Raw genomic sequence first — 22,439 nt, forward strand, 5'->3', positions numbered from 1 at the left:
TCCTTTTCGAGATACCGGGATTTGACGTCATTCTTGGGATGGACTGGTTGTCATCCTTCAGAGCTGTCATTGATTGTTTCAGGGGCAGGGTTTCAGTGTGTACCCCGGATGGGGATTGTTTCTATTTTGTGGGAGATCGGTGTGATCCTCTCACTCATTCATTCTATGGTGTTAGGGGTCGGGATCGGCAAACGTTCTTCTTGGCTAGCCTTTTCGCCAATGTTTTCATAATTGAAATCTTTTATATAAATTCATGGAATCCTCCCAATCCCAAAAATGTTTTTATAATTGAAATCTTTTTTATAAATGTTTTCATAATCCATGAATTTATATATAAAAGATTTCAATTATGAAAACATTTATATAAAAGATTTCAATTATAAAAACATTTTTGGGATTGAGAGGATTCCATGAATTTATATAAAAGATTTCAATTATGAAAATATTTCTGGAACTAGGAGGATCCCGTGACAGGAAATCTTGCCATAACTCCCACTCCTTTCTTCCCCGACTTTATAAATACCCCTTAATTTTTCTGTAAATCTTCATCTCTCGGTGGACACCACCAGATCCTAATCTTAAACAACAATCTCTCTCTAACTCTCTATTTCTCTCTCTAAAATGTGTGGTAGTGGGGAGGCAGAGTGCCATAATTTTATAGGAGTATTTGAATTCGGGTGACAATAATGCCCTCGCAACATATATTTAATTTACGTCTTATATCCCCTTTAACAAACAGAAGCTGCAGAACTCAAAACCCAAAGACGAAAGTTGTTTGGTCAATACTGCCACCAGAGATGTACGGAGAAGAAAGTTGTTTGGTCAATACTGCCACCAGAGATGTACGGAGAAAAAACTTGATTCGAAATGTTCGAAGGACAATTTGGTAAAAGAACATTCCAACGGACACGTCTAGCTTAATCCGGGAATGTTTCAAAAAAAAAAAAAATTTGAAGAGGTGGGACATTAATGAGAGATAAAGTTGAGGAAGGCAAAAATTTTGATAACTGACGTAGCACCTTCCAAAACAAACAAAAACAAAAAAACACTGATGGATGCGGCCAAGGTTATGGTTTCAAGAAAAAGATGTTAATGGGCTCATTTAATCTCATATTGTAGGTTAGATTATTTGGATGGAAAGTAGTAGGTTTCATTAATTTTCAAATGATATTAAGGCGTTTGACCACATTATTATTATTATGATGGAAAATTTTATTTAATAAAATCATAGGAAATGTTGTGGACCTTAATTACCAGGGATTGACATTCACATTCAACCCTTTTTTTGTTTTTTCCTTTTCTTTTTATGATAAATATCACTCCTCTTACAAAATCAGATTACAAATTTGTTGTTGTCGAGCGGGACATAATCAGAAATTCTAAATTTTGATTTCAAATCAAGAAACAAAAACTTTTAATAACTGACGTAGCACCTTCCAAAACAAACAAAAACAAAAAAAACTGATGGATGCGGCCAAGGTTATGGTTTCAAGAAAAAGATGTTAATGGGCTCATTTAATCTCATATTGTAGGTTAGATTATTTGGATGGAAAGTAGTAGGTTTCATTAATTTTCATATGATATTAAGGCGTTTGACCACATTATTATTATTATGATGGAAAATTTTATTTAATAAAATCAAAGGAAATGTTGTGGACCTTAATTACGAGGGATTGACATTCACATTCAACCCTTTTTTTTTTTTTTTTCCTTTTCTTTTTATGATAAATATCACTCCTCTTACAAAATCAGGTTACAAATTTGTTGTTGTCGAGCGGGGCATAATCAGAAATTCTAAATTTTGATTTCAAATCAAGAAACAAAAACTTTTAATAAAAAATTAGAAAATCGTAGGCCCGGCTTGGATTGGATCTAAGAAAACAGTTTTCTGTTTTCATAGTGATAAAAAACAAAAAACAGTATTTTACTTCTATTTGGATCCATTTTGTGGAAACTGTTTTTGAAAAACTAAAAACTGATAGTTACGCTCTATTTGGAATCAAGCCCTTCAGAATTTGGATTTAAAATTAGAAAAGGAATTGGATCGGAATTAAAATATAATTTCATTTATGTGTTTGGAATAAACTGGAATTAAAATGAAATTTGTTGTTGTCAAGTGGGGCATAATCAGAAATTCTAAATTTTGATTTCAAATCAAGAAACAAAAACTTTTAATAAAAAAATTAGAAAATCGTAGGCCCGGCTTGGATTGGATCTAAGAAAACAGTTTTCTAGTTTTCATAGTGATAAAAAATAAAAAATAGTATTTTACTTCTATTTGGATCTATTTTGTGGAAACCGTTTTTGAAAAACTAAAAACTGATAGTTACGCTCTGTTTGGAATCAAGCCCTTCGGAATTTGGATTTAAAATTAGAAAAGGAATTGGATCGGAATTAAAATGAAATTTCATTTATGTGTTTGGAATAAACTGGAATTTTAACTAAATGAATTACCTTTTTATGTTTGGATGCCAAAAGGAATTGGAATTGAAATATTATTTTTTACCATTTTATCCTTATAAAGAGATGTGTGTAACGTATATTTGCAGGACATATATTGATACTTAAACCATAATTTTTATTTATAATAATTTTGACAACTTAAACCACATATTATGAAACAATATTTTAATATACTTCTTTTACTCTTAAATTTTTTATTACTACTATAAATATACATAAAAATATACAAACAATAATATGTATAATTACATGATGTTTTGTTACCATATATATAAATATTTTAAAAGAGTGAAATAAGTCAATTTGGTCAAATATTCTAAAACATCATGGTCAAACATTATTTGAATTATTAATCAATCCTAATAACAAATAAAATATCTAAATAAACTAAAGTATTTTATTTTTCTCTCTGAATTAGCTTCAAAAATTAAACATAAATAAATAAAATAAAACAAACTAAAAAAAAAATCCATTCAAGACCTTATAGTCATTTTCCATGACAACCAATCTTTACGCATATGTACTGGGTATCCAAAAAATCCTTCATCTACCAGATCTGAAATAAGAAAATCATAACCAACAAATAAAAAAGTTTTGTCAACTCCCTCCATCGCTTGTAACTCTAAAAACACTTCTTCTCCCGAATAAAATAGTGCATTTGCTTTCTCAGCCACGACATTTGCTTTATCAAGAGCACTTGCAATTTTGTTCATATTAAAATGTGTGTTTCTTATTAAAGAGATCAGAATTGATCTATATAATAGAAACGGCTTACAATTTGGCCAGGTCTTGTGTATTGAAAGAGAAGGATTGATGACAGAGAAGGAAATATAATGGAATGAGTTAGAATTGACGCGAACATTCACTTTTATAGAAAAAGTGATATGGCAAAAGAGGAGGATATTTTGGTAAAATTAAGATACTTTGAAAAAGTTGTTACTCATCTCGTCATAAATCCCATGAAATTCTGCCAATTTTTTTAGGATTTGTTACAACTATGATATTTCCTATCAAATCCGATGAAATCCAATTCTTATTAGAATTCCTTCATTTCCAAACAACAAATGTGACGGCCCAAGTTTTGTAAACCTGGTGCGTCAATGATGACCAAAAGATGACCCGATAACGGATCCGAAATGCGGAAGCGAAAGGTGAAACAACGGTCTCTAAAGATAGAATGCGTCTATAAGACACCAATGTGACCCTCAATGAGGTCATGGAACCCAAAGGAAAACAAATGCGGAAGTGTCGTTTCAAAAACGGACAAAAAGGAACTTAAGGGCAAAATGGTCATTTTGCAAAAAATGGATTCAAGTGCTATCGAGCACACCACTAGGAAGACAATGAAAAACTAATCATGATGGACTCAAGAATTTCATTATTCGGATTCCGGACGAAGGAGAAACTACAAAACAAAAAAAAAAACGAGTAATAAAGCTAAAAGGGTAAACTGGTAATTATTCAGAAATATCTGAGTGTGTGATACCCCTCGGATCCGAGACACGGGTTGATCAAGCCCAGGCCCAAACCTGAGGGAATATCAAACAATTAATATTTTATAATGAACACGGAATACAAAATAAATTAAAAAATGAAATTAAAGCTGGAAGGAATTAAAAATAGAATCCGCAAAATATTATAATTATTAAAATCCATCAAACCCAAACTCCAAAACTCCATCAGTTTACAACTTGGGAATCCATCTCTAGTGGATCCCTATTAAACATCCAAACGGAAGATAGAACAACTGTAATAAACGTCCAGAAATAAAACTATAGAGAGAGCCCTACATCGTCGGAAGAGTGAATAGAGACCTCTGCTCAGCACGAACACGTCTAAGCCTGGAACTGTCGTGTACCTGAAAAAATAGAAGTGGGTCAGACCCACGCGCAAGTTCTATACTACTACAATCCAAACAGAGGCCCGATACGCATGTACATCCTAAACAATTCAACAATAGCTGATAGTCCATAAATATATATATAGTCACACTAAAGGACTCTCACTGGATTACAGGTCGGTCTCAACCTGAATAGAGGTAACATGCTAAAACGCACACGAAGTGGGCATATGTACCTATACCTAAACAGGGTACACCTCCAACCATCGTAGCCAGCTACACATCCCGATGCATATACGCTCCCTAGCCATCGATCCTGAGGCTCAAGCTCATACCGAGGCACCATAACAGTACATATATGAAATCCATCCAAAATTCCTGGTATTGCCGCTCAACAAGTAGTTGCCATGACAATACAAATCCACGGGACTTAACTTTTAGTTAATCCCATCCTTATTCCAAGTAAGTGGGTAATGGTATTGTTTTAAAAACCAAACCCATCCTTAGTATGCCACCGTCCCATACCGGTGCCTACTTTCCAATCCTCCAATAGTCAATAATACCAATAAATCAAGTATATATCAACTAAATTCCAACATCCAACATTCAATGTTAGCAGTGATAAAATAAGCATTGATAAATAGGGTCACAACAACAACATATACATGCCCAATTTAAGTTGTTCCCTTTAGTCTGATATAAAGACAGAATTAATTAAAACTTCCATTTAACACCTTACAAATGACATACAGATATGTAGGATATGTATCACAAAATCCTAACCTCCACAGTTGATACTAACTGTGATAATGTAAGCATCAAAACAATATTCACAGTATGTATGTAGACATGCTCAAATTAAAGTGTTCCACAAAATCGATCTAGTGTTAAACTCAAATCCTCCTAGTATTTAAGTTCCAACAGTTGCTATTACAGAAGTTAAGATAGCTAGCATCTAGACCCATCCTTCCAATAATTTATACTAGCAGTGGTAAGGAAAAACGTGAACCACAGAACCACAATGCATCCACAAACATGCTTAGTCTAGGTTGAACAAGCATACAATACTACTGTAACTACCAGTTTCATAGCAAAACAGATATCATTTTAGTTTGGTTTAATCTTCATTAATCCTGGAATCATTTAAGAGTGCAAAGAGTATGAAGCCTAAGGGAAAGAGTAAGGATAGAATCTTGCCTCAGAAACTTTTGTTCAAAGTTTCAACGTCGTCTTCTTAAAAAATCCCGGCGAGTTCCAAAACCCGGTTACTGTTTATGGGTACGAAACACTATTCCCGAACTCAAAATCTGATCTTCACCGTTCAGATTGTGCGACACCGAGTCATGAACCTATCCTCCAAATTTCAGCTCGATCGGACCACGGACGAAGTGGGATCGGATGTTTGATGAAATCTGGGCAGAATGGAAAAAAACCTGTGCGACTCGGTTACTGTTCACTAGTACGAATCACTGTTCCCGAGGTCAAACTCTAATCTCCACCGTTCAGATTGTGCGTCACTGAGTCATGAACCTCTCCTCCAAATTTCAGCTCGATCGGACCACGGACGAAGCAGAATCGGATGTTTGATGAAATCTGGGCAGAATGGAAAAACCTGTGCGACCCAGTTACTGTTCACGAGTACGAATCACTGTTCCCGAGGTCAAACTCTGATCTCCACCATTCAGATTGTGCGTCACTCAGTCATGAACCTCTCCTCCAAAAATTTAGCTCGATCGGACCACGGACGAAGCGGGATCGGATGTTTGATGAAATCTGGTCAGAATGGAAAAAACATGTGCGACCCAGTTACTGTTCACGAGTACGAATCACTGTTCCCGAGGTCAAAATCTGATCTCCACCGTTCAGATTGTGCGTCACTGAGTCGTGAACCTCTTCTCCAAAATTCAGCTCGATTGGACCGCGGACGAAGCAGGATCGGAACTTTGATCAAATCTTGGCAGAATGTGAAAAACTGCGTTTTTCCTTCTCCACTTCCACAAAACGTGTGCTTTGCTTAAAAAAACCCTACACAGACGTCTACCTTATACTTATAGAGTTTTTCTAAACCCTAGGTTCATTTAAGTCCAATTCACAATCCTAACCCGCCCATCCAATTAACGTAGAAACCTACGACGGCTATAATATAAAACCCTAATTTATACTGTAATTAAAACCCTAGTTAGATGTATTTACCTAATTATCCTATTCACCATTAAATACTTAACAAATAATCTAATTGAACAAAATAATAATTAGTAAACCCAATTAAACCAAATAAGACACACATAAAATAAGACACACATAGAATAATTAAACCAATTACACTTAAATCATTAATACCAATTAAATAATTAAAACACTAACAAGTAATTCCAATCAAATAATTAAACCAATTACACTTAAACCATTAATGCTAATTAAATAATTAAAACACTAACAAGTAATTCCAATTAAATAACTAAAAATAAATATCATTTAAATAAATTAAATCAACACAAAAGAAAACAATTAAGCACCTAATAAAAAAAAATAATGACACATAATCAAATAAAATGCACTTAAATAATAAATTAAATACCATTAAATATCAGGTATATCCTTTTTAAAATTAGGGGTATTACAGAGTGCAACTGAGCATATCATTGGATAGACAATGAAAATTTAATCAATTTAAAAAAAAAAAAAATTCACTTGATTTGGAGTCCGGATGAGGGAGAAAGGTCAAAAACAAAATAGACGTCGCGGCGGCCCGACGAAGGCCGTGACAGCTACAATGCCGTCAACCCACTACTACTGCAACTGAGAGTAAAAACAGGCATCTAAACGGATTTTTCTGGAAAAACTCAAAGAAGAAATCCCCCCTAAAATCAAGTTTCCTACCCCAAACATGAACGGAAACAAAAAAAAATATATTATAAAATGCCCAGAATGCCCCAAGAAAATTTGGTCAAGGGGGTAAAAATTTCTCCGAGTTACTGCCCAAAGAAAGGAAATAGGGTTTCGGGAGGTTTTCAAATTGCCTAAATTGAAAATACAATCTTAAAATACACCCACAAGACCCCCGGAAGTTTCGGATCAGTCGTCACACTTTTCAAAAAAAAGTCGATGAATAGTACCAAGTACATTTGCACTAAAAATCTGCAAAACCTGGAAGCAAGGATTTTTCGGACAAATCTGGATTTTTGAGGGCCAAGATGGCATTTTCTGGAAAAACACAAAAAAGAACCCCCCCTCAAAATTGAGTTTTCTACGTGACTCGCAAGGAAAAATGAAAAAAAAAAAAAAGGCATTGTGAAATACCTGAAATGCCCCTGGAACAGAATAGGGTAAAACTCCCTAAAAATGCTACTTAGAGTTTTTGTTTCATCAAGGATGGTGTTGTTTGCTAAAGTGAGTATGCAAGTGCAAGCAATATGATAAAATAGATGTATGAACATGGCCTAAAGCCTCTTTACATTCCATTAACAATTTTTAGCATACAAAGCCTCAATTTCTCACAAATAAGCTACAATGACAATACTTGAGTTTTAGAGGAAATATACTTGTAACCTTTCAAGTTAATGGCCCTTGGCCTCATGTCATACATGTAAAATGAACACTTCCAAATGTACTTAGATACTTATTACAAAAAGGAAGTCATCTTAGCTTCTAAAATACCATACATCCATGGTATACAAAATATAACATCTAAAAGATAAAACATGCTAAACAAGTGCATGTCCATATACAAAAATGCTTCAAGTACTCATGAGCCCCTATGGATGATGAGCATCCACAATTATTGTCTCCTTACCTGTAAAATAACCTACACAATTAGGGTGAGTAATCAAGTTACTCGTAGGATGTGTTGCATGCGCATATCCTATAGTTTCAAGTATAATGTAAACCAAATATAGATCATCACAAGGGTGCATTCCACCTAATGTCTATGTTTTCAAGGTACTCTAAGGGATCATCTCAAGCTATACAAATATTTGAAATGACAACCACATAGCATTCAAGTATACATGAACAAATACACTAACCGCATTGAAACTAAAATCACCAAATCACAAGTTACAAGAAATCCATGATTTACAACTTGGAATATAATGCAAATCAAATAATGGAAAGACTAGGATATGTGGCCACGAGACCATACAAGTTATTTTGGGTAATTACGACCCACAAGGTACTACCTAGTGTGCACTATGACTTAGGAGAATTCCAATCCTCCGTACTAGAGTCAAACCCTAACCATCAACATTTCATATCCTTACAAGCTTCCAAAAATCAACAAGTTCATGACATCTATGCAATCTCAATGCATGAAACTACCTACCAAGCACAAATAGGGTAAAACCATATAACCCATGTCTTAAGATTACATGTCTAAAGTGGCAAGTTAATGATATTACACATCATGTTATATCAATTTACGATCAATATAGGCCATAATTGCAAATCATGAAATATAGTAATCTACTTACAAGTAATTATAAGTGCTACACACAAGATTTTCATACTAAGCTTTCAATGAAATCTATATTACTTAACATCATAAATGTAATCTCAAGATATCTATAATAAAACCTCAATGGAATCATAAGTATTAGGCAATTTATTAAACAATAGCCTACCTATACAATTTAATAGTCACATACATGCTTTAATCCACAAATCCTAAGTCAAGCATATAAAATCTTTATTTACATGCTAGTACAAGAATTTTAAAAGGTATGTAATCAATATATATTAAGTTCCAATATATATAAAACCCAAAGAAGATAAACATACAACCACCCCTACCTCAATAGATAATTGAATCTCTATAGTCCAAGCAACCAAGCTCAAAATGGAAAACAAGTTTAGGATTAATGAAGAGGGGAGTGAAATGAAACTTTTGTCTTCCAAGGTTTTATGTCTAAGGTGAGTGGAAGGAGGCTAAAATGAAGAAGAAAACTATTAACCAAGCTTTTCTCCAATGGTGGCTAGGTTATGGTTCTTGAAGACAAGTGAAAATGAAAATGATAATGTGTAAAATGGTGAGTGGAAGGGTTAGAAATCCTCCACTCACTATGTGCTCTTACACTACCTCTCACACATACACAATGCAAGATTAAATGGTGAATCTACACTTGTCATGAATTTATGGTTCTTTCCTAGGCTTAATCTCAAGCCTACACTTGTCACCATCCTATGTAAACTTCCAAGACTTAATATTGAACTTACACTTGTCAACCATCCATGCTAACAAGTGTACCAGTCCTAGGCCAACAAGTGGGTGAATCTCTACCCTCCACATGTCATCATTCAATGCATCAAAGTGTTTCCACACAAATGTCAACAAGTGGACCAATGAGAGTGTGACACTTGTCACACTTTTCGAAAATTGCAAACAAGTCATTTTTGAAAATATCTTCCAAATTAAATTGCAAAATAGTCCCTAAGACGAAAAATAATTACTTTGCATAATTACACTAAAACCCTTCAAGTTTAGGTTAATTACCAAAAAGTCATACTTTCATGCACTTTACAAGAAAAGTAAACATCCAATATGTTTTTCTACAAAAGTAAAAATGTAAATATCATAGAAATGAAATATCATGGATGTATACCAAGCCGGAATCAAATCCGAGTACAAAAAGTGAGGTTAAGTAAGGAAAAATGAAAAATGAAAAATGACTAAAGGACGAAAAAGGGAAAAAACCAAAAAATAAATAGTGTCGAAACACAAAAAATGTGGAAATGACTCGATTCTCAAACGAAGTTGTCAATCCAAAGGAAAGAGTCTCAGAAACTATTTTCGAGCACTCAAAACGACATTAAAAGGCGAAAAATCGAACCCGAAAAGAAAAAGAGAATGAAAAAAATTTATTCTCAAAATTTGAAGAAAAGGAAAGTAATGAAAATGACCGAACCATTATAACATAAATTCCATTCTAAAATCAAATCTTCCGGAATCCTATCGTTCCAAACAAAGAGTTCTCTCTCTTCAAGGTTTGAAGCTCTCTCACTCTGACAGATTTCTTTGCAAAGTCTCTCTTCAAGCTATCTCTCTCTCAGTTTCTTACGCTTCTCTTAGGCAGAAAAGGTCGAACTGCGTTTCTCTTCCTACAATCATCTCTGTGTGCGGGTAAAATTCTCTGTCTTTCTATTTTTCTCTCTATTAGATTTATGGGTTTTCGATTTATGGTTGTTCACACTTTGATTTGGGTTGAGAATTGATTATTTATATTGAATGGATGGATTTGGTTAGTTTTATTTGATTTGTTTGGGTGAATTTGGTTCTATGGATGGATTTGGTTGGTTTGAAATTGTTTGATTTGTGGTTTTATGCGATTTTTAACACTTTAGATCTGGGTTTGATTTGGTTGGTTGTATTTTTTCTTTTTGTATTTCAGTTGTGTTTGATTTTTTTTTTCTCTCTCCATTTTAAAAATTAAAAATTTACAAGTGAGAAAAATTAGGGAGTTAGGGCTCCCATTTTTCTTTATATGTCATTCCATTTCCATCTATTGGAGTTAAGGTTGCTATTCTTTTTACTTCTCAATAGGTGGAAATGTTATCGAGTCCTCTGACTCATTTTGGTTAAAATGACATGAAATTTTATTAATTGAACTCACTTTCATTCCTGTGGCGTTCTCCTTTACCTGGCTATAATTGTATTTGTAATGTTAATTATAAGTCTATAACATATCTGTCAAAGAATTTGATGAATTGGTCTGTTGCTCTTGATGTTGGAATGTAATTCTATAGTATGTGTCTTCACTATTTGAGGCCAGTGACTTGAAATGTTGAAATGTCGTGGAAATGTGCTTTGATCTATGATAGTTGGATTGTGTCATAGCCATTTCGATAATTGTCTCTTCTAAAGCTTTTATAGTATATTCAGATGGACAATACGTATTCCTAATTTGTTGACTTGTCCCATTTGTATTCTTGATATATTCAAGTTTTGCTAGTTCTTTCTAAATATTCAATTACATGTATTTACTATTCTCTTTTATGATGAAAAACATTTTTTGCTTAATGTTGAAATTCTAATAACAATTGCCACGTTTTTTTTACTCTACAGTTCATTCCTACCAAATTTATAATTCCTTGATTTACTCTTTCTTATATCATATACTGAAAATATTGAGGGAGAAATGTGTGGATGAATGATAATTTCACATTTTTTAGGAGCATGGAGCAAAGCAGCAGACCTTCCCTAGAGGATTACTTGAAAGGAAGGAGTAATTCATAAAGTTTACATTAGCTTCTCTTGTATTCTATTTAAACACCTTTTATTTGTTTACAAGTAATTTCTGCTACAAGCCAAGGCTAACAGAGTGTGTAGTTCGTCCTTGCACAGTCAGGGAAAGGAAAAAAAAAATTTGCACCCAATGATGAGGTAGTTTATGTTTGTAGGCACTGAATTCATGTAGAGTTATTAATGGAAGAAGCCCAAGATAGAAAGGGTTCAAAGTTTGCAACACAAAATATGTGTCCTGATTGAAGCCTATTTTTTTTTTTTTTTTTATGTAATGAAATAGTCACATAAGATTTAAATATATAAGCATACAAACCAGTGCAGGATTCAATGGTATGAAATGTACTAAAGGCTCGTTTTCCCATTTTAAAGCTTGTGCCTTGTTATAAGTTGGTTAGACAATGACTTATAATAATTGCTTGTTGCACGATTCATAATTTCATTCGTCAAAATATATTAGATGATCGTTTTTTTATGGAGTATCGGGAAGAAGATGTTAATGTCGCTGATGGGGGAATGGTAACAGTAGCAATGTTGGTGTACTGAATGTACTTAATTTATCTGATAATGGTGCAGCACAAATGGGAGCCCTTACAACTCATTTGAAGAATGAAATGTGGGCATCTTTCAAAGGCAATGCTAGATGAAGTTACTTTTATAATTCTCCAATTATTTGCTTTGATTATCTATTTGTGTAATTGTCTAATATTTTGTTTTGATTATGTATGACTAAAATTAATATATGTTTGTACAACTAAACTTGAAGTAATTCTTGTAACTCTTTTATTGTATATAAATTTAGTGAAATTTTAATTAAACTTAATATATTGTATTTGTGCAACTTTTATTAAGTTATGAATACTAGCTAAAATAAATTCACCTCCAACACTTTTATATATATATATATATATATATATATACACACACACACACACATTAATAGTTAATATCATAAATTAAAGAAGTAAAAGAGTGAGGTACAATAATATTTTTATTTATTTTCTTAGTTCATAAAATTATTTTTAAAAACTCATACAACCAAGTAATTTTATGAGTTTTTGTTTTCCAGAAACTGTTTTGTAAATTTTCTTAACTAAGTAGGTTTGAAATTTGAAAGAACTGAAAACTGTTTTTTGTTCTGATTCTCTCAAGAACAGTTTTCAGAAATGCAATCCAAGCAAGGCCATAAATACCTTTTAGTTTAAAACAGAAATCTCACAAAGCCATATTCATTAGCAAGCAAGCAAAAGAATGTGCGTTTGATGTCATGCTGCATCAAGGTGACATCTACAACGCCAAAAGTGTGGATGTTCAGTTCCCAACAATAAGCTAAGTACTTATGCATTGTCACAAGTGAACATGACAGCATGGTTGTAAATTATGCAAATCTATCGTCATTACAAAACTAAGTTCCATCGTTTTTTGTACGAGAAGATGTTAAAAATATCAACCTTAATGTCTCTCTCATTATGAAATCATGTGTAGATTTCAATCACTCCAAATTGTTTGTTTGCCGGCAAGGTCTCTGATTCGAAAAGGGGATGTAATTGGCATCATCCCCTTTTTAAATATGCATGTTTTTGAATGAAAAAAAATAAAATCACTTACATATTGTTGTGCTTGTGAATTCAGTATGTATGAAATTTTGCTTACTTAAAAGATAGCAAATAGGAGAAAGTTGTAAATTCTATTTGTATGTCTATATGTTAATGCCCACTACAAAACAAAAAAGAAAAAAAAAAAAATCACTTGCATATTGTTGTGCTTATGAACTCTATTTATATGAAATTGTGAGGTCCTTAATAAGAATGTGCAACTACTCCATTAGTGTAGTTGCGTTGAAGAAAAAAACCGACTCCACTACTTTTGTATAAAGAATATGTCCATGACAATTTTTCATTTCTTTTTCCAAATAGTAAATTCTCAAATCCACCTCCAAAACGGTAGTTAGAGGCACTTCCTTGACTTTTAAAGTCGAAAATTATTGGTTTAAATTTTTATTAAGTGCATGTATCAGTGTATTTCATTTTATGTTGAATAATAAATAATAACAATTATCGAATCCATAGTACCTATTTTCTATCTTGTACAAGGTGGAAGGGGAATATTTCCTCCTACAATCTCTAGTATAATCTAGGAAGCACGGACACACTCCACCTAGAGGTGTCGTGGTAGTGTCAGACACTTAGGCACGTGTCGTGCACAACTAGAAGTGTTCTGAAATTTTGAATATATATATATATTTTTTATGATCGGACACGACAAGGGCACATTTTGAATACTTTTAGAACACAGGAGGGTAATTTTGTAATTATTATTTTTAAAAGAATGCAATTCAATGCAATTTAAAATATATTATGAACTGATACGAAAAATAATACAAATTTTAAAATAACAAAAATAATAAACATTTAATTCTAAACTCTAAATTAGTGTTTTCATTCATGATTATGTGGATAAAATGAATAAAAATGATTATTTTTTTATATATAATAAAATACTATATTATTAGTTTTTTGTGCATTTATGTCGTATTTGTATTAATTTAATTTAATTTTATTTTTATTTTTATTTTTTGAGATTTGTTACATCACCTTGTTTGCGTCACGCGTCCATATCCATTCTTCCTTGAGTACATCCCACATTCACCATTTAGAAAAGTAAAGGGTATGGGCAAAATTTTCGTAGAGCCTACTAGAAGGGTCCCGACCAAATATGAAAACATTAACGTTATATTTGGCATCACCAAACCGAGCTCCCAAACATAATATAAAAGTTGAAAGCAAATTGCCCTTTGAGCCTAGCTTGACCATAAAAGATTAATTCAGATGAATTCAAGGCTACAATTAAACGTTTAGCATGCCCAACAAATATCACCACATCATTGAAAATGATTCTTCTTCGTTTGTGGAGGTTTTTGGCACTCTGATATTTTCTAATTGAGTAAATGATTTTCAAATATGTGAGTATAGATGGTGTGGAAAGCCAACATGATCTACATAAGTTGGGAATGGTGATAGATGGTTTTAAAGTCAATGTCGAGTAAAAAATTTTGGAAGCATGCTTATTGAGTTACAAAAGAGCGTGATTATGACTGACGTCCTAAGTTGTCTGAAGAAAAAATTATTTACATTTATATTCTTTGACATTTTTTAATTGTGTAAACACATTTTAAAATTGAAAGTCGAAGAGGGTGCAAAATAAAAAGTGTCAAAATTTCTTTACTAGAGATTTAGATTTATTGGCATAATGGTGGAGGATTTAGGTATATGCAAATTTCAGTAGTACGTAGTACAAATGCCATTGCGGACTCATTATGGAGGATAAAAATAAAAAATAAAAAGTATAGTAACTTTCAATTTTTACATGTTTGTTCTATAATCATGAAGAGAAAAATTATAGAATATTCCTAGAATACGAACAATGTAGTATCGCACATCAATAAACATTAATTATAGGGAAAATTTAAAAATACTTTTAATTATGCATATTTTCAAATATATCAATTTTTTTAAATTATTAGGTTTGACGGTTACTTTCATCACATTAATTACAAAAGTGTACAAAAACCCTACTTAGACTCTGTAACTGTCCAAAATACCCTTATCTCTTCCAAGAAAGTTCAACGTCCGGCCATGAGTTCTAACAGACAAAATGAAGCAACTCATATCAAACAAAAACTGTTGTTGGGAATAGTACCTGACTCACTCGCATATATAACGCCAAACTTGATCAGGTCATGTATTAGTGATACTGGAACCGATCAAGTCATGTATTAGTGATACTGGAACTTGTTAATTATTGAGATTCAAATTGATGATCAATACATAACATATTTATGGATCATGAATAATTGTAGAATAACAAGAAATAAGTTAACCAAAAGCAAGAAAAGTACCAAAAATTAGTATGATTCACATACTTTTCTTTCTTGCATATTTAAATATTGTTTTTGGGAAGTATAGGGTTTAAGTGAACAAAAAACAGAAACAGATTATGAGAATTAATCAATTAAATAAAAATAGAATAGAGATCAAATTCACCAACAAGACTACCAATAGATCGAGAAAGCTATCTATATAGAGAGAGAAATTAATGAAAATAATTATATAAAAAAAGAAAAGAAAAAGAGAAAAAGCTATTGGAAAATGTCCTCTGATACCACAAGTCTTGAGATGGACCTTGTGAACTCATGGCCATAAACAATGGAGTTTAGGAATTCGGAGGACGTTGGACCTTTTTGGAAGAAATGATGATATTTTGAACTATTAAAGAGTTTAAATAGTATTTTTGTACAATTTTGTAATTAGTTTAATAAAATTAGCCGTCAAACTTAATAATTTGAAAAAGTTGATATATTTGAAAATATGCAAAATTAAGTAGAATTTTTTTTTTTTAAAAAAAAAATCTTAATTATTTATTATCACAAAAAATAAATAAAAAGTGAAGATAGCGTGGTTTTTTTTTTTTTTACTTCATAGAAGATGTCATTGCTTAGTCGTTAAAAAAAAATCTTAATTATTTATTATCACAAAAAATAAATAAATAGTGAAGATACCGTGGTTTTTTTTTTTTACTTCATAGAAGATGTCATTGCTTAATCGTTAAAAAAAAATCTTAATTATTTATTATCACAAAAAATAAATAAATAGTGAAGATACCGTGGTTTTTTTTTTAACTTCATAGAAGATGTCATTGCTTAGTCGTCAAGAAACAATAATGATCATACAAATAATAAATCTCATCCACTAACTTTGCAATCTAGCATTAATCAACACGTCTCTAAAGTCTAAAAGAATAATATGACTTGTAATCTATATAACCTACTTTTATTTTTATCTTAATTTGGTAGCCCATCTGATTTAATTATGATTTGACGTCGTTTTTATGGAACCTATTTCTATCACTGTCACATTGACCTAATTTTCATGATATTATTACCACCAAAACAGCAATAATCTGGTTACCCGACAATCCATGTGTCTAATATTCTATTATTTAATCAACTACTCACTGCTCTGACTTCTTCTATGGACAACCCAAATAGGCATTTTATTGTATGTCCTAATTGAAAATTGATTATCATATTAAGATTAGTTATTTGTATAATTAGAAAAAATATAAATTAATTTTTCTTAACATATTTCCTTATGATGGGAAAAGCTAATATGTGGATGATCTCATGTAACAAAGGATGAGCCTCTTTCTCATAATAAAGATAATTATCAAAGGCACAAGCTATATTTTAACACCAATAAATGTGTATAATTTTTTTATATACATGTTTTACACAATTTTTTTTTTTTAATCTTTAAATGAAATAAGTTGGATAAGCAAGCATATAATCACTCTCTAAAATTAATATGTCTCATCATGAGAGACATATTTTATATTCCTTTATTTTATTAAATTAATGTGTAATGTAGCCATTAAGCCCATTAATAATCAAATAATATACTCCTTTAAGCACTCCTAAATATAACATTGAATTTGAAAAGGTAAGATCGACCAAAATGCAATCTTGAAGAGAATTTGAAATTTACCGAATTAAATGAAAATACAATTTTGTGAATTAGTATTTATGTAAATTTGACATCCAAGATATATGAGCTTGATTACTTTTGAAGTTATGATCACCTCTTTATTATTTTCAATTCTTGATTGTGTCTGGAGTTAATATTTTTTAAATTTATTTATCTGGATATATAATTATTTATATGGATATAATGTTGGATTCACTATAAATTTAATCTCGAGAAAATAGAATAAAATATGAAAGTATATTGGTATTATTTTTTAGATATATGTTTTTACATATTTATAAAAATAGAAATTTTAATTTATAAGTAATCGGAAGTTCGGAACGTCCAAGTATAATAAATAATTAAATATTATATCACACGCAGTCGTTAAATATTTAACGTATCTTTATTTTGGCTAAGTTTGACTAATTTAATTATTATGATAAGATTAATAATCCTCTTGGTATTTGAAAGTGACAAATATAAGTTAATTGATACGTGGATAATGAAATTTCTAGAAGATAAAGTATTTTCTAAAACTAAAATTCAAAATAAAAAACATTAAGCAACTATGTGAGATAAAGGGAGGCCTTCTGACCAACAAACCCAAACGGTCATTACTCAACAGCCGCCCCTCATTCAGAAAAGAGATTGCAAACAAGTCAGAGAGAGAGAGGAAGAGAGAGAAAGAACAGTGTTTTTGTGTATTATCTATCTCTCTCTCTCTCTTATTACTTCTGTTTGTCTGTTGGTGGATAATTGGAGATTAGGTTTTGAAAACCCTAACCTAGTGGTTCCCGCAGTTCGTCTATATTTGTGAAGGAAGAGTTCTTCCCCTGTCTTTCTGAAAACATAGTTAGAGAGAGAGTCTGTGTATTTTACAGAGAGGGATGGAAATGATGTATTACAAGCTCCGAAGGTCTTCTTACCAGGACTCCCTAAAAGTTTTGGAGGCTGATATACAGCACGCGAATGCTTTGTGAGCTCTCTTTCACCTCAGTTTCTTCCTCTATATGGGTTTGATCAGTTCCTGTTTGTGTATTTTTTAATTCATCTGAATATGAATATAATTTATGTATATATAATTACATGTATACTCATATGTACTGTATATACATGTTATTTGACTATCTGGGGTTTTGATCATCAATCACCATCATCGCAATTATAGGGACTATTTAAATTGATGAAATACAACCCCCTAATTGGGCTTCTGTGCTATGCTTTCTTTATATGGTGGTTTCTATTTTGAACTAAAATACCCATTTGGGATTTTCCTTTTTGTGCCTAGTCTGACAACATATCCCAGCTCAATCAAGGTTTCAATCAATCTCTCATGAGGATTTATTTTATTTTATTTTATTTTTTTCCTTTTGGGGAAAGACAAGCTTGGATTGGGATGAAGTTGTTCAGTCTCCTTTGGAGACTCAAAAGCAATTATGTGGTTTGATTGATTACCTGTGTGCTTTATTAGCTAAATGTATCATGTTTTTCCGTTTGTTTGTTTGTTTTTTTTTTCCCCAATAATTAGATTGTTCTGACTGCCTAGCTCGTCGGAATTTTGGGTTTGAATGCACCTATACATGATACAATTTGTAAAGCTAAGAGCTGTACAGACCACACTCACTCTAGAATCACATAATTTTTCCTGTTGTATATGTGCACATGTTTTTTTAAGACATGTTAAGCGTGTTTTACTGATGAAGCACGAGCAAAGATGGTGAAAAGGTGTAGCCATTTCTAATAGAAATTCAAAATTAAATTCAAAGTGCAAAACTTATTGGAGGTTTGTACTCTGAAGCAACAAAGTGCCCCTCCTTGATTAATCTTGAAATGTAGAGATATATGCTATCATTGTAGTTTTATTCCGTTGAGTGTGATCAAATTGAAAATGCAATGATTGTAAATACTGCTTTGATTGGTTAGCGTAATTCTTATTCCTTTGATTTTTGATTTTTGGTTGCAGGGCTGCTGCAATTCCAAGAGCAAAGGGAGGTTCACACCTTCAAATGAAATTGGTTTACAATCACTTGGCGCCTCTCTTCTTGTTTTTGATCCAATGGATGGATTGCTCCTGTACATGTCTGCTCCCCAGATATCTAAACCTTTTCCACATACTTGTATATAAGGTTTGGTTCCACACTTTTTCCTGTCTATCCCTTTTTTTATTATTATTTTATTATTATAAAATAAAATAAATATATAAAAATTGAACTTGAGTTCTATATGCTTCTTTAGAAGAACAATGGAAAAGGATATTCCTTCAATAAATGGCTTTTTTTATTGATAACTTATTAGAATATTCCTTCACTAAACAATTGTTAAAACTTAGAAATAATTGTTAAATAAAATTTGGGAATGTTTCCTTCTGAATTACCCTAAACCCTAAAACCTTTACTGAGTAATGAAACCACATGTCCCTAAATTTAGTGACCTATATTCTGTTTACAGGTGTTCACTGATGGAAGGCCAAACATATCTACAAATGGAAGGAAGGCAACTATTAGTGACTTCTATGGTTTGTGGATTATCTACTTATTAACTGATTTTGAGGGAAAAGTTCCGGTAGGCCTGTTATGCATGTACTTACGTGTTTGCTTTTACAAAAACCAAATTTGCAGCTGTTATATTGCCATCTCTTCGGCGGCTCCATGGGGACTTAGTTGAGCTGGACGATGCGAATGATGAGAATCCTGGCATGGAGATTATAAGCAAAATGAGACTGAAAAGAGATAATGAGTTTTCCAATATTGATTTTGAGAGAGAAGATGAATGTGGAATTTGCTTAGAACCTTGCGCAAAAATGGTGTTACCTAATTGCTGTCATGCAATGTGCATCAACTGCTATCGTGATTGGTAGCCCTATGCCTCATATTTCTATTCTTATGTTTACACTTCTTCCATCTTGAGTGCCTGCTATTTGAAGAAAGGTTTTTATTCTTAATGCTCTTAAAACTCTTTCCAACTTGCAGGAACACACGATCCGAGTCCTGTCCCTTCTGTCGTGGTAGTTTAAAGAGAGTGAAGTCGAGAGACTTATGGGTTCTTACTTGTAGTGATGATGTGGTTGACACTGAAACCGTTTCCAAGGAGGACTTGCTGCAATTCTATCTCTACATCAACAGCCTGCCGAAAGAATCCCCAGATGCCCTTTTCTTAATGTATTATGAGTACTTAATTTGATCCCAAGTAAATGAGAATAATGCTGTACAGATACAAAATGCCAACCTTAAAATGTAAATAGAGTCTGCGACCGTGAGTAAAATTCCCCAATTGTTCTGCAGAAATAATTGTTTCTGCATTCTATTTGTGAGAAGGTTATATATAATTTATCAGTGTAGGATGCCTTGATAATAAATATCAAAATCCTCATTTCTGAAACACGAGCTGTTATTTATGATGTTTGCTTGTCGAAAATGCATGAGAATGGTACAATGAGCTGAGTCACGGATTGATCGAATTGGTCTCGGTTGTTAAATGAGCTCAACCCCAATTGTTTTGTCTGACAGAGGACATCAAGCAGAACTTTAATACAGAGACACAGATCCTCTCTGGATGTTGTTTTATTTTAAAAAGAACTTCTGGTATAAGCTGTTCACGGTTGTTTTTGGTGCATTACAAGATTATTATTTCCAGTTAGCAGTATCCTTGTTTGAAAATCAACAACCCTTATTTCAACTGAAACTTCTGCCTATCTAGTAGTTGTTGGGTTTGTGGCTCAAAATTTGTGCGCAGAAAATTAGTTTCCTTTTTGGTTTTGGAAGGTTGAAATTTGTAGAGGAAATTATATACCATTATGTTTCTATTAGTTTCCTTTTTGGTTTTGGAAGGTTGAAATTTGTAGAGGAAATTATATACCATTATGTTTCTATTTTAGATTTTTGATCATTATGGAAACTCCTTGTAGGCAAGTTGGGAAATACTTGTCCAACAAGAAATTGGGTTTAAAGACTCTAAGAATAGAGATGGGTGTGAGAGGTTTAGAGAGGAGAGAGGAGAGAAAATGTCTAAGAGATGATGAGTGAGTGAGTGAGGTTTTGACATGTGGTTGTATATTCTCTTCCTTGATTCATAATAGTGGAATCTCTCTCTCTCATAGACGTAGCCCTAGAGTTGGGTGAACTATGTAAAATATTGTGTTGTGCGTGGATGTATGTGATTGTTATCTCCATATATGTTTGTGTTGATACAATGTGATGATGATTCCGTTGTGTGTGATGAAGGGGGATTTAATTCTTAATAACAGCCGATCGATACGTGGGTTGGAGGGAGTTAATTATCCCCAACAACTGGTATTAAAGCTGATGATGGGTCAGAGCCTGTGATTGTCCTAATAGGACTGCAAATGAGCCGAGTCGAGCTGAACTTTGGGTTGTTTGGGCTCGGCTCGTCATCTCCAGGGAAGTGTTCGGGCTCGGCTCGTGTTCGGGCGAGCTTGGGCTACCCGAGCTCGAGCTCGGGCTCGGTAGAATTGCAAAAAGCTCGGGCTTGGCTCGGTTACATACCCACAATCACAATCCAAGAAACATCACATTTCTTTCATGTAATCTGATTGGAGATGGTCTCTTCCATGAAATCTGATTTGCACCTCCAACAGAAACGACAAAGAAGAAGAAGAAGTCTCCACCTCCAACAGAGAAGAAAAAGAAGAAATACAAATAAAATTTCAAGATCTAAATCAAACCTTACAAGAGTTTAGGGACTCGATCTAGAGATATATTCCACTACCTGAACTTAAAGGTGCGTTTGAGAGAGACATTGAGATCCATTTGAAGGAGAGAGAATGATGGTGCTGCCGTTGTTTGTGGGAGTGTCTGAAGATCCCATGCCGTTGTTGCTGGAGACTTCTTATTTTTAGGGTTATACTTATCTTTTAACTTAAAGCAAATCAACGGCTGAGAAGATGAACCAATATTTAATGACTTAGATGTAGTTTTATTTGAATATGGGCTAAAGTCTTATAATTCTTTGGGCCATTATGTGAATTGGGCCAAAACTTATATTCATATGGACCAAACCTTTTAAATGTAAAATTGTAATACAAATGGGCTTTCTTAACGAGCTTGTTCACGAGCCTAACTAGCCGAGCTCAAGGTTGCTCAAGGTTGGCTCGTTTATTAAATGAACGAGCCCGAGCCGAGCTTCTAACGAGCTGAGCTCGAGCTGTTCATGAACAGCTCGGTTCATTTGCAGCCCTAGGTCCTGAAGATCAGTAGAAGAAGATTGGTGCGAAGTTTATCAGAGCAGAAGATGATCGTGAGGTGCTATAGAGATTCAATCAAGAGTTGATGATGACATAAGGTATGTTGATGGTGTGAAGCCCATGAAGAACAAGTTTTGGAACAAGTTTTGGAACAAGCTAACCGAAGCTCATTTTCAA

At 32.9% G+C, this 22,439-nt stretch overlaps 1 protein-coding gene and 1 long non-coding RNA gene across 2 annotated transcripts; both read left to right on the forward strand.

The window, feature by feature from the left end:
• Positions 1-9,788: 9,788 nt before the first annotated feature.
• On the forward strand, positions 9,789-11,926 carry LOC132276265 (uncharacterized). The gene is made up of 2 exons (XR_009470856.1): positions 9,789-10,418; positions 11,468-11,926. It is a non-coding gene; the product is annotated as an uncharacterized LOC132276265 (long non-coding RNA).
• A 5,727-nt stretch (positions 11,927-17,653) lies between these two features.
• Positions 17,654-20,440, forward strand: LOC132276266 (E3 ubiquitin-protein ligase AIRP2-like). Its single transcript, XM_059777621.1, has 5 exons — positions 17,654-18,038; positions 19,026-19,188; positions 19,511-19,577; positions 19,681-19,915; positions 20,032-20,440. Exons 1-5 carry the CDS (start codon positions 17,950-17,952, stop codon positions 20,240-20,242), a joined length of 765 nt encoding a protein of 254 aa, XP_059633604.1. The 5' UTR covers positions 17,654-17,949; the 3' UTR covers positions 20,243-20,440.
• The last annotated feature ends 1,999 nt before the right edge of the window (positions 20,441-22,439 follow it).

The sequence above is a fragment of the Cornus florida genome, unplaced genomic scaffold (assembly GCF_030987335.1).
Source record: "Cornus florida cultivar Cherokee Brave unplaced genomic scaffold, ASM3098733v1 CherokeeBrave_3.0.0_Hap2_Chr10, whole genome shotgun sequence".
In the NCBI taxonomy this organism is placed as follows: Eukaryota; Viridiplantae; Streptophyta; class Magnoliopsida; order Cornales; family Cornaceae; genus Cornus; species Cornus florida.